This window comes from Phascolarctos cinereus, unplaced genomic scaffold, assembly GCF_003287225.1.
Source record: "Phascolarctos cinereus isolate Bilbo 61053 unplaced genomic scaffold, phaCin_HiC Scaffold_4;HRSCAF=312, whole genome shotgun sequence".
Taxonomy (NCBI): Eukaryota; Metazoa; Chordata; class Mammalia; order Diprotodontia; family Phascolarctidae; genus Phascolarctos; species Phascolarctos cinereus.
Genome location: NW_027555847.1, coordinates 177,012,068 through 177,025,377, shown reverse-complemented (window position 1 = coordinate 177,025,377; position 13,310 = coordinate 177,012,068). Strand labels below are relative to the sequence as shown.

Genomic DNA, 13,310 nt, shown 5'->3' with positions numbered 1-13,310 from the left:
CATGATCAGTACCGTGCTTTAGAAATATCACTAATAATTGTATGGAAGAACGGATGGAGATGGAAGGGATCGGTAGCATGGAGAATAATTATATTGCAACACTTACAAAAACCTCAAAACCAGTGTTTAACCACTTTGCATGTATTTAACTACTTTGTATTTATGTAGATACATATATTGTCTCCTCTATTTGAATGCACTTTCTCTGGCAGTAGGGATTATTTCATTTTTTATATGTGTATCCCCAGTGCCTGGGACATAATAACCAATTAATATAATCATTAATTAATTAATCAATAATAATTATAATTATTAATTAATTTATATTTTTATGATTTTTATTGATTGATGGGATATAACTTTATTCATAAGCACATGGGAGACCACACTAAAAGCAATAGAAATGTTTGTACACTGTTAACTAATATTTTACTCACTTTCTACAAGCTAGAATTCTTCAATAGGCCCACCCTTACAACTTCATGTGAGTGTACCATAAAGAGTTGTGAGAGACCCTTGCGAACAAAGGCCGAACATGTGTGCTGTATGTGAAATCCTGCAAGGATAACTATAGGTTAGTCCAGCCTCCTTTTAACTCTATATCCACTTTCAATTAAAAAACAAAACAAAAAAGCTGAGGCACAGATCTTATACGTAGGAATAGAAATAATACTTCACAACCTCAGAAGGAGCAGAGCTGGGGACTTCAGATATAAACAACCTTGGAGACCAAGCTAGTCTTGGCACTGCTCTGCCCCACATGATTGGTGTTTTGTGCTGGTGCCAGTATATGAGCTCAGGAGAATTAGACCCCAGGGAGCGGAAATATCTGTAATTGGGAGGACAAATCCAGCCACATCTCATCCTCAATGGCACTGGCCAGCTGAGGATGTGTATCCTTGATATGTATAAATAAATAAAATCAGTGCCAAGAACATGAAAGTCTATGCATTGTTCATTCTATGCTGAGGTTAACACAATGATTTCAGTGTAGTATAAATAATAAGAGCTGGCATTTGTATGGTGTTTTAGGTTTTGCAGAGCACTTTAGACACATTATCACATTTAATTCCCACTATAACCCTGTGAGGCAGGTGCTTCTATTATCCCAGTTCTATAGATGAGGAAACCCAGAGAAGTGAAGTGACTTTAGACAGGATTGAATGCAGGTCTTCCTAAGTGCAGCACTGTATGTCCTGTGCCACTCAGGTACCTTGTAAACTTTAGGGGTGGGTATAACTGATCTCCTTGGTCATCTTGACAAAAGCTGGGAATTGAGCCTTTGTTATCTAATGTAATGTGATAGCCTCTTGCAACCCCCAAATGGGAATAAGACCCAAATATTTTCATATGTCTTTCAGGGTGCTGGTGATCTCATAGATGGAAACAGCCACTTCATTGAAGCTGATCACAGAGTATGTTTGTGCGTGTCTTTTGTTCATATTATTTCATAGATCCTCCATAAAAGATCTCACTGATATGCTAAAGATCTTCCTTTAGGCACCTAGGTACTGGATAGCATGCTGGGCCTGGAGTCAGGAAGACCTGAATTCAAATTCAGCCTCAGACACTTACTATCTGTGTGACTCTGGGCAAGGCACTTAACCTCTGTCTGCCTCAGTCTCTTCAACTCTAAAATGGGGATAATAATAACACATCCTAGGATTGCTATGAAGATCAAATGAGATAATATTTGTAAGCAGCACTTTTTTCCTTCTTTCCTTTTATATTTCATGTGTACCAGTGATGCTTATGATAGACACCTGTTATCTCTTGACCATCCCTTTTAATTTTCTGATCATACATATGCTGTATGATATCTATTATACCACTTCTTAGCTGTAGGTCATCAGTGAAAATATACCATAGTCTACCTATGCCCAACATATTTCTTCTCATTGTCCTTTAGACCATCTGAAATTCTGATGACAGTATAAATACAGTTAACTAAAATACCTGGCATCCTATGTTTACATGATTTGCTGGTTGTGTCACTGGTAGGTCTTGAACGTAGGTCCTTCTGGCTTCAAGGGCTTTTCTTTATCCACTAGGCAACACTCCCTCTCTAAGTGTACGAGAGAGCTGCAAAAAGAGAGTGATCTCTAAGATCTAAGAAGAAGGGACCTATAGATTTGGGGGATCATGGATGGCTTTGTAGAGGAGCTAACATTTGAATTAGGCTTTAAATGATGTGTAAGAATTCACCAGATCGTGATAGGAGAGGATGGACCTTCCAGGCATACAGAATTATATGACCAAAAAAAAAAAAGAGGAGGAAAGGCTGTCTTTTTTTATTTCTTTCTTTTTTTTTTTTTGGTGAGGCAATCAGGGTTAAGTGACTTGCCCAGGGTCACACAGCTAGTGAGTATCATGTGTCTGAGGCTGGATTTGAACTCAGGTCCTTCTGACTGTGCCACCTACCTCCTGGAAAGGCTGTTTGTCTTGAAAGTATATGGAATAGTAATATAAGTTAAGGCTGAAAAGTTGTGATGGCACAACCTTATGGAAAGCCTTTGGAAGTAAAACTAAAACTCTGAAAGTTTTTGGGCAAGGGAGTGACTTGGCCAGATCTATGCTTAAGAAGATGATTCTGTCAATAGTATGAAGGGTAGAAGGGAAGCAGAAGAGAGTAGAACAGGAAACCTATTAGGAATCTATTGCAGCAGTCCAGGAAAATGGTAATTAAGACTTGATTGATATAAGAGATGTGATGGAGTAGAATTAACATGACTTATGGAACTGTGGTACAAAAGGAAGAGTTAAAAATAACCCCAAGATTGCAAACATGGGAGATTGGGTGAATAGTGGTGGAAAGAAATACTGCAGTCAGAAAGAGTATTAAGTTTAGGGAAAAGCTGATGGAGTTGGTTTTGGACAAGTTGAGTTTGAAGTACTACTGGGACACCATGATACACCGTGATAGACAGGTATAGGATACCTGTCTAATGCCCACAAGAGAAAGTTAGACCTAGAAGAAAAAAGTATGTAAGTCATCTTCCGTGGAGATGTTAGATGAAATATTGTGAGAAATGAGCCTGATGAGGAAAAGGGTACAGAGAAATAAAAAGACAACCAGCGATACATATTGAGAAATACATGTTGAAAGGTTAGAAGGAGGTTAGCAGTGAAAGAGACAGAGGAGTGGTCAGAGATGGTAGAGAAAAACAAGGAGATAAGGAAGGAGAGGATACTGAGTAGGAGGAGGTAGGTGTCAGTAGTGTCAAAAACTGAACAGATAGCAAACAGCATTTTTCAACTTGAAGCCTACATCTGAAAAAAAGGCCGGTAGGTTTGGTTATTATGAGATCATTGGTGTCCTTTGGAAAAAAAAAAAGCAATTTCATAAGTGCTGTGTGGGTAGAAGCTGGCTTGCAAAGAACTAAGAAAACAGTGAGTGACAGGGAAGTACCAAGTACAGCCATTTTTTTCCCCAAGAAGTTGAACAGTGAAGGAGAAGAGAGAAATGAGATTAGATGGATCCAAGAAGGATCAAAAAAAAGATTACAGAGAGAGAACGATATTTGTAGGAAGATGGAAAGGGAGAGGTTGAAATTATATGAAAGATAAGGGATGAGTGCTGAAGTGAGATCAAAAAGAGGCGGGTAGAAATAGAATCAAAGCTTCAGGTAGAGGGATGTACCAAAGTAAGGAGTAGCAGTATTCTTTTCTGCATCTGAGGTAGAGGAAGAGAGATAGATTTGGTGCTGTGAAGGTTCAAAACAGGGAAGAGAAGGTCACTGGATGATGGCCTTACTCTCTGTGAAGTAGAAAGCAAGGTTTTTGCCTAAGGGTAGGAGGAGAATGAATGGATGAAAAAAGTATTTATTAAATGCTTATTATGTAAATAATTACCAAGCTAAGTAAATGCTGATGATCCAAGTAAAAAGTAAGATAGCCCTTGCTCTCAAAGAAGCTCACAAAGGAGAGGAGTGAGAAGAGAATGGGAATTGTGGAAGATGAGATAGGGAGTCCATTAGAGCAAAGTAGAGGGATTGGTGAATACTAGCAAGGTCCAGATGAGATTATGAGACAAGATATTTGTAATGTAAAGTAAGCTTAGTTTCAGGATTTTCTCTGTCAATGATCTACTGTAGTCCCCAAAACAGGAACAGAGAAATCAAATGTTGGGGCTTACTCAGGGATGGGGATTTGCTACTCTGGAAGAGCAGAAGGCCAGAGGGGCAGGGGTCCATAGGGTAGCAGCTAATAAAGCTTAAAGTGTTAGCCCTACTATGTGCCAGGCACTGTGTTAAGTGCTTTACAGATATTCTCATTTAATCCTTACAACAATCTTGGGAGGTAGGTGCTATTATTTCCCCCATTTTATAGATAAGGAAACTGAGGCAAGTAGAGGGTTAGTGACTTGCCCCAGGTTCACACAAGTAATAAGTGTCTGAGGCTGGATTTGAACTCAGGTCTTCCTGACTCTAAGCCCGTCACTCTATCCATTGTGCCACCTAGCCACCTCAAGGTAGTACTTTGATGCTTATAGGTGGACTTTAATAAGTAGATCAGTAGCAGAATTAATCACAGGCTTGTTGTGAGAATCAAATGTGTTAATATTTGTAAAGCACTCTGCAACCTTAAAATGCTACATAAATGCTACCTAAGATAATGACAACAAAGATGTTCTCAATACTCTAGTGTCTAGTTAAACTAGATTACTTGACAGACTGCTCCACATGCTCCACAATTTTCTTCTCCAGCCCTTAGCATAGTGTTCTACACAAGGCAATTGTTCAATAGATGGTTGTTGCATTTGCTCAGAAGATGTTCCTCCTAAGAATACCTATGGTACACACAGTAGGGGAACCAATGAAGGAGTGGAGGGTTCAGAGTTGGGCCTTCCTGTGAGGCTGGAGTATCTTTTGGAGTGGGGTCTGGATCTATGATTTCATCTCCATTTATGGAATGCAAAGTATAGAAACTTCCTCCACTAATGCCAATTGGCAACTCATCTGTAATTTGTAATCTTAGAGAATTGCTGGGGGTATTGAGAAGTTAAGTGACTCATCCATGGCCACACAGGTAGTATATGCCAAAGGTTGGATATTGATACCAGTTCTTCATCATAATCCACAAGCATTTATTAAGCACTATGTGCCAGATAACTCTAAGGCTAGCCCTCTACCTACTACATCATGCTGCTTCTTGATTCATGGCTTTAAAAAGGAAAAAAAATGCCTCCAAAAGAATTAATAGGCTTTGTGGTAGTTTACAGGAAGAAGGGGGAAGGAAGTAGTAAATCTGAGCTCTTGAATAAACCATTGAGCAAGTATTTCTTGAATCCTTATTGTGTGCTAGTCTGGGGCTAGGCACCATAAGCAATTTCACTTTCTTTCTTCTCCTGAAGAGAAAATAAAAAGGAAATATGTTGGTTTGTGCATCTGTAGATGCACAAAATATTTCCTTCCCTCCCCCACCTTATTTCTCTTTTATAGCTAAACTATAATTGAAATAGCATTAGAAATGCTGGTATTTTAGCCCTTCTCTGCAAAACGAGATGCTACCAGTTTCCCCTTAATGGTGAGCAGCCAGTTTTCTGAACTTTAGCTATGACAATGGGGTAGCTTAGGACAGGTGACTAGTTTATATATGTGTGTGTGTGTGTGTGTGTATACATATAGTTTTATATATGTATATATACTAGTTTATATATTAATGTATATTATACATATATTATACACACACACACACACATACATGTGTGTGTGTGTGTGTGTGTGTGTATATATATATATACACATAATCGCTAATATAGTGTCACCTCTGAGAAATTTGTTGCCAAGATATCCAACTCCTGCTTTCCCTCAATGGCAGTAATACTGTATTTCACTGCATAATCATCGCCACCACATAATCTTTGCATCCTGTTTTTTTGGGTACAAAATTGGTTCATGACTTCTCATCATGTAATTGTTGCATGGCATAATTCTGTTTGTCACGGCTTAAAAGGTAAACAAAGCAGCAATGTATTCACCAGTGGCTTATGGATATGCATTTATTTCTTCCCACATTGTGAGCCACAAGCCTAGAATTCTCAGCACACACGCATTGTCAGTATGTTTCTGAAAGTCAACTTGTGTGGTTTGTTTAGAGCACTGAAGTACTAATGGTATTGTCATTCAACCCAAGGAAGAGTCATAGGCACAAGGGGAGTAGGTGGGCAGGAGAAGCTGCCATGAGTAAGTCATGTGAGGTCTTGAGACTTGAGTCTTCCCGCACTAGCTAAACTGTATAGTTCATTTGCCAGCAATACAGTTTAATAATACATGATTTTTAAGTAATACCAGCCCCAAAAGGGCTTTCCCCATATGTGTGTACATGCTGCTTTTGATTTCCTTTTAGGGTAGGAGGATAGAGTTTCCAAGGAGAAGGTATAAAGAATCAAGAATTCTCAACTATAGAGATAGTATAGAAAGCAAAAGGAAGAGGGCCAGAGATAGACTCTTAGGGAATCTTTTCTGAATCATCCTTGGGGATTTTAATATTCATGTTGTTTATCTTTTCAGCACATCTCTACATAATTTCTAAAACTCATTAACTCCAATGACTTCCAGCACAATTCAGTTAACATGGTCACATGTTAACTCACTTTCTCGTGGATCTTGGGTTGGATACCCAAAAGACAATGACTTCTCCTAATGATTCTAAGGGTTTCCCTGGGAGTTGGGGATTTTCTAGGACATTTGTTCATGAGCCCCTCAAAACCAATTAACCAACTGACATCAATTAACTTTTAAAAAAATGTATTTACTGAGAAGGTATAACAAGGATAGAGGTTAAAAAGCATGCCCCCATACTGGAAGATTACTGGGGAAAGTGGACTCAAACTTATAGTGGTGGTTACAAAACATCTCCCTCAAATAGTGGAGGCACTTCCTGGCCCTGTAAATCCTTTCTCCCTTCTCTGAGTCTCTATCAAGTCTGCTTTTGGATTGGCATAGCCAATGGATACATCATCACTCCTTTGCTCAGCTCTTGGACATCACTGATGGGTTGGTCAAGTAGGTACATTCTTCAGGGACTGGAGCCTCAGTGGCTTCTCAAAAGGCATGGCTACTTCTGCTGCTGGCTCCAGGCCTTCATTTGTTGGAGGGACAGTGGGTGACTTTGATCTTTCTTCTAGTAACCACCTGGTTGCTCCCACTCAATGTACTCATTCACCTATGGATAGGAAAGAATAAATATAAAACAGATAAAAGAAACAGGCAGAGTGCATTCATAGACACTTAGAAATGGGTAAGGGAGACTGAGGGATAGAGATAGAACAGTCTGTCTCTCAATAAACTCATTTACCTATGAACTGGAAAGAATAAACATAGATGAGACAAAAGAAACAGGCAGGATGCATTTATAGACACTAAGCAATGGGTAAGGGAGACTGAGATAAAACAGTCTGTCTCTCCTCTGCCCAGGGGCACCCAGCAAACCTCTTTACCAGGAGAGAGTGAGAAATCATCCCTTGTACCTTTTGTATGTACACTTAATTCTAGCACAGCAGCCAATTACACAGCTTCATCACCAGGCAGTATGCTGACAGGAAATGGCCAAAAGATACTTATCCATGCTCTGAAGTGGGGGTAAGTGGTCCTCTAATGAGTATACACAGAAATAGATTCACAAAGCCTTCATGGATTGGAACTAGGCAAGGAATAAAGCATATGCTCTGAGGACTTAAGGTCCTATTACATCTGTAATGCACTTTTGTGCAGTATAGCTATTGGTTTTGGCAGGGACAGTATCTTATCTACACTTTTTATCTTATGCAGCATTTTCTGTACACGCGGTTCTGAACACAGAACACCCTTGCTTAATATGATTTTATTTTGGTCATTCTGAAGTTGACATACATAAATATTTCTACATAAACAGAATGAACAGAAAAACAAGGGATTGTACATGAAGCCATGAATATTACGTGTAGCTTGCATTTTTAAAAATCTAATACTAGTTTCAAAGCTATCATGCTTGTCTCCTTCTGAATCCTCTATTGCTTTTTGCTGTGCATTTTAAAGTGTTACATTGACCTCTTTTCCTTTTTAAAAAAATTTTTGGCATCAATATTGATAGTCTCCCTCTCCCTTCCAAATCTCTTTTTTTCCCCCATTAAAAATAATACCAATAACAACAACAACAAACCACCATTATAACAAATAAGTGTAGTCAGGAAAAATAAATCCAATCAAACCTTGGCAATGTCTGCAAATATGTGTCTTAATCTGACCTTGACTCCCCGATGTCTCTGACAGGGTTGAGTACCATGCCTCATCCTCAATCCTCTGGAGTCATGCTTGGTCATTACATTGATTGAAGTTCTTATGTCTTTCAAAGTTATAATTTTGTAGTTATTATATAAGTTGTTCTCCTGGTTCTGTTCACTTCACTCTGTATCAGTTCGCATGTCTTCCCAGATTTCTCTGAATCCATTTTTCATCATTTCTTATAGCACAATAATATTCCATTACACTCAGATAACATTATTCAGTCCTTCTGTATCTGGTGGGTACTTGTTAGTTTTTTATTCTTTACTTACAATAAGGTGCTGCTGTAAATTTTTTGTACATACGGGTTCTCTTCTTTCTCTGATCTCTTTGGGATATATTCCTAATGGTGGTATTGCTGGGTCAAAGGTTTAGTGCCCTCCTTTTCTTTTTTTTAATAGCTCCTAATTGACTTCTAAAATGTCTGGACCAATTGACAGTCCCACCAACAGTACGTTAGTGTGCCTGTACAGTAAGTTATTAATAAATATTTGCTATTGTTCATCAAGAACACTGATTTAGGAGTATGGGGACCTGGGTTCAAATCCTATCCTATCTCTTACTACCTGATGATCTCTCTGGACCTTGATTGCTTCAGCTGTGTATGAGGGGGTTGGATATTCATCTATGAAATGAATCAGAGAGTATCTAAGGTCCTTCCAGGCTTTAAATGATGATCTCATCATAAGGGAAGTTACTACATGTGACTTTGCGCATCTACCAAAACAAAGCATCAAATATAGTTAATTTATCCATTCACTATTTTAAATGACTTGTGGTGGTACATTTTTAAGTGAAAAATAAAAACAACCTAATTAAACTCCTGGATCACGAGCTTTATCCCTTATCTCAGTCTTTAGTGCCTGGGAGATACCCAAACCATGAAGGCAGTATGCCATAACTCAAGGCATCTAGTGAGTAAAGCCTGTCATCCCAGGCACAAGGCCTAGGAGGTGAAGCATCCTTTAAGGTGTAACTTTTGCAAATGCAGTTTGCTTTGATGATGACTAAAATCATAGATGTCGAGAGGTTTCTTTTTCCCAGGAGTTATTTTTAAAAGGCTGAAGGAAATTAGTTGAATCCATACTGTATTGTCAGAGTACTATTGCTGCATTGGAGAAGACTTTTACATCAGGAGAGACTTGATTATGGGAAAAGATCTTGACTTATGGTCCTTGACTACCTATCCCAAAGTACCAGAAAGACATTTGCTCCTCAGCCTCTGAAGGGATAATGATAGCTATAGTAAGAATGATCATAACAAGGTACTCATGTAATGCTTAAAGGTTTATAAAACCTTCATAACAACCTCATGAGGTCTATAGCACAAGTATTATGATGCCCATTTTATAAATAAGGAAACTGAAGCTATCAGAAATGAAGTGATTCGTTGATGGCCATATATAAAGATAGCACCCAAACTCAGATCTTCTGACTTCAAGTCATGCATCTTTACATTTTCCTAGGACAATATAATCTCCCAGGTTTATAACCTTGATGTTACCCTTGACTCCTCCCTTTCCTCTCCACGTACTCAGTCATTTTCCCAATCTTATTGTTTCCATATCCTTGGCATTTCTCACATGCATCTCCTCCTCTCCACTCACATAGCCACCATCTAAGTTTAGGCCCTCATCACCTCTTGCCTGGACTATTGCAGTAGCCTCTTAATTTGTCTCTTTGTCTTGGGTCTTTGCTCACTTTAGTCCATCCTCCATAAGGCTGTCAAAGTGATTTTCCTAAAATTTGGGTCTGACCATGTCTGTTCCCTAGTCAATAAACTCCAATGCCTCAGAGATCAAATATAAACCTTTCTGTTTTGTATCTAAAGCTCTTAACAGTCTGGACGTTTCTTATCTTTCCAGTATTCTTATACTTTATGTTTTTACATTTGCTCACTGGGTCAGCCTTACTGATCTGTTTAATGTTTCTCTCCTGTGATAGTCCATTATTCCATTTCTACATCTTTCCGCTGGCTATTCCCTAAGCAAGAAATACATTTCCTCCTTACCTCTGCTTATTGGGCTCCTCAATTTCCGTAGAGACTAAGTTCAGGCTCTACCTTTTACATTAAGCCTTTCTTGATTTCCTTCGTTTTGAGTCCACAGCCCTTCCAAAGCTACTTTGTATTAATATGATATCTATTCTGTTCTATAACTTCGAAGGGTATGTTTTTATATCCTCCTCTGCTAGAATGTAAGTTCGTTGAGGGCAGAGACTTTCACTTTTGTGTTTGTATATTCAGGGCTTAGCAGAATTCATGGCACATAGTAAGATCTTAATAAATTTTTGTTGATGAATTGGTGAAAATAACATGGCCCCAGGCTCATAGAAGCCCTGCTTAGAATAATGGGAATATAACAGGCTAATGTTGTGGAAGCAGTATGTCCAATAGTGGAAAGAATATTGGACTAGGAATTCATAAACATGGATTGAAATCCTAGTTCTGCCACTTCCTAGTCATGTGTCTTTAGACAAGTCCCTTAGCTGATTTAAACCTCAGTTTTGTTATCTATAAAATGGGGTAATAATACTTGTATGTGAAAGTACTTTGTAATAGTAAAGTATTATATAAATATGAACTGTTATTATTTTTATTGTAGAGATCATTTTAACATTCCTTGATGGTAGCACTGAAGGGGAATGGTATGACCAGGTTAGAAAATGAAAGTGAGTCAGTGTCTCTGAGGAGTTGTGGAATATTTTTCAGTGAGCTGATAACATACAAGTAAAGTTCTAAGTCATGATGAAGGTGTAATTAATGGAGTATTCAGTTATCTGCAAGGAAATAAAATATAAGCAAAATTTTTAGTTATCTTTTAAAACTAAGAAACTATAATTTTACTTGTAGATCAGCTCACATTAGTTCCTGAATCTTTTCTTCCAGTTTTTTGGCATCAGCACCACTGAATTCAAATATCTGTTCACAAATTTTAAAAAATAAAAAAAAAAGGTTAGCTCAATTATTTGCATGACAGGTAAGGTCTTGTTCAGGCTCTATTAGTGTTATCATTTTTGTTCCACATTGTATAATTAATGGATAGACCCCAATAATGTTCTCCTTCCCCTCACCATCTCACAAATTGAATTTTAATATCTGAAATGAAAGCTGATCTAGCACACAATGTATAGTTGGTAGCTTTTAAAAGAATACTTATCTGTATTCATTCCTTTATATTTGAATAATTTGCCTAAATGTTCCCCTAATCCAATAGGAAACTATGTATGAAGTGTTTGGAAATAAACTCCAATTCAACAGTTTTTTTTAAAATGCCTACTTATGCTAAATACTATGCTATTCTGAGGAGATATAAAAATGAAATAGGCCCTGCCCTCAAGGAGTTTACATTCTACTTGTCGTAGTAGATAAGCTAATATGAGGTAATGATAGGAAAGGCTTCCCACAGGAGTGGGCATCTTATCAGAGTCTTAGAAAGATAAGGGAGAGTCATAGGATTTGGATTTGAATCCGACTTCCACTATTTGCTGCTTGTGTAAATCATTTTATCTATCTGGGACTCAGTTTCTGCATCTGTAAAATGAGGGGATTAGATCAGATGACCTCTGAGGTCCCTTCTAGCTCTAAATCTGTGGTCATAGGATTCTCAGAGGTCAGGGTGAAGAGGGAATTCCAGGTGTTGAGAGGAGAATTAGAAGAAGGCCAGTTTGGCTGGAATATACAGGGAAAGAAGGAGAATAAAGCCAATGAGTCAACCCTATCAGAAGCACATTACCTGTTGGTATCATGGAGTCATTTAATCTTGAAAAAACATAAAACATAATCTCAGATTTCTCCCATCCCAGCTCTGCCTATTATAGGCTAAGACTATTTGTCCGATAACAGATCAACTCCTAGTATCAACATGATATGGGAGAGAGGTCAAGTCTTTCACAGTCAGGCAGACCTAGGTTCAAAAACTAGGAAGTCACTTAACTTCTCAGTGTCCTGGGTAACCTTCTACAATAGGTTACATACAGGTGCCTACCTGCATTAGTGAAGTCTAGAATGGAAATTTCTCACACCAGTAAAATCACAAATACATATATCAATACCTATATGTATACACATATAAATACACATACATAAATATGTGCTCAAATTAGTTTATCATATTAAACTGACTGGGGAGTAGGGTCCTGGGTAGGCTAGGAGGGAGCTAGGAGCTCTTAGGAGCTAGGCAGGCCGTGTTCAATTTAATGGATGCCTGGACTGATCATGGTTTGGGCATCAAGGGGCCGTGCAGGCAAAATACTGAAGCAAAGGCCCCAGCAATGTCCATGCAATAGCATAGGGCAATAAGGAACCTCAGCAGGAGATGTTGGAAGAATAGTGGTGGTGGTGGTAGTGGTAGTGGTAGTAGTAGTAGAAGTAGTAAAAGATATTAATAACAACAATAACGTTAATAACAACTAACATTTATATAGTGCTTTAAGGTTTGTAAAGAGCTTCACAAAAATGATCTCATTTTATCTTCACCACAACCCTGGGAAGTAGAAGCTTTTATTCCTGCTTGATAGACGATGAAACAAACCACGAGAGGTTAAGTGGTTTGCCCAGGGTCCCACAAACAGAAAGTGTCTGTAGCAGGATTTAAACTCAGGCCTTCCTTCCTCCAAGTCCAGCACTCTACCTGTCCATTGTGCTACCTAGCTGCCTCATCAGAGGTGAAGGGGTCCCTAGGAGTCCCTACTGTAGGCTTTACTGACTTCATCATTTTATGCAAGACCGTAAGAAGTCTTCTCCATTTAAAAATTGCTTTTGTTTAAATAAAAATCACTCAGTGCTCTATCTTGGGGAGACAGGTATCATTCAATAGCAGACACTGAGCCTTCTTTAGCACCAAGAATCTCTTGCCTCCCTCCTTTTGTTGTTCCTCCCCACAAATTTATTAAAGTAGTTGGTAGTAGCTGTAAGATGACACATCCTCCCTCATTCTTTGGAAGATATCAGAAATGTTTCATGGAAAACAAAGAAACAAAATGTTCCTGGCTGAACTTCTATATCATTTCTGCTCTGGCCCCAACTCTTATGAGCATTATGGAGAA

The 13,310-nt window shown here is 38.4% G+C and overlaps 1 protein-coding gene and 1 long non-coding RNA gene across 8 annotated transcripts in view; one reads left to right on the top strand and one right to left on the bottom strand.

Annotated features, from left to right (window-relative positions):
* Positions 1–13,310, top strand: part of LOC144456835 (uncharacterized) — a 301,200-nt gene that overhangs the window by 52,319 nt on the left and 235,571 nt on the right. For 3 of the 5 annotated variants that reach the window (XR_013485989.1, XR_013485990.1, XR_013485987.1), the window contains exon 1: positions 1,358–1,423. The exons of 1 other annotated variant lie outside the window; for it this stretch is intronic. This is a non-coding gene — a long non-coding RNA (uncharacterized LOC144456835). Of the gene's footprint in view, positions 1–1,357; positions 1,424–13,310 lie in introns of those variants that run through there. One more of the 5 variants, XR_013485988.1, reaches the window with a different exon arrangement.
* Positions 10,845–13,310, bottom strand: part of TXNDC8 (thioredoxin domain containing 8) — a 28,573-nt gene continuing 26,107 nt past the window's right edge. For 2 of the 3 annotated variants that reach the window (XM_021001772.2, XM_021001769.2), the window contains 2 exons: positions 11,126–11,184; positions 10,845–11,042 (listed from right to left, as the gene is read on the bottom strand). In XM_021001772.2, coding sequence (XP_020857431.1) covers positions 11,039–11,042; positions 11,126–11,184 — 63 coding nt within the window. In that variant the 3' untranslated portion in view covers positions 10,845–11,038. The remainder of the gene's footprint in view (positions 11,043–11,125; positions 11,185–13,310) is intronic. The other variant, XM_021001770.2, reaches the window with a different exon arrangement.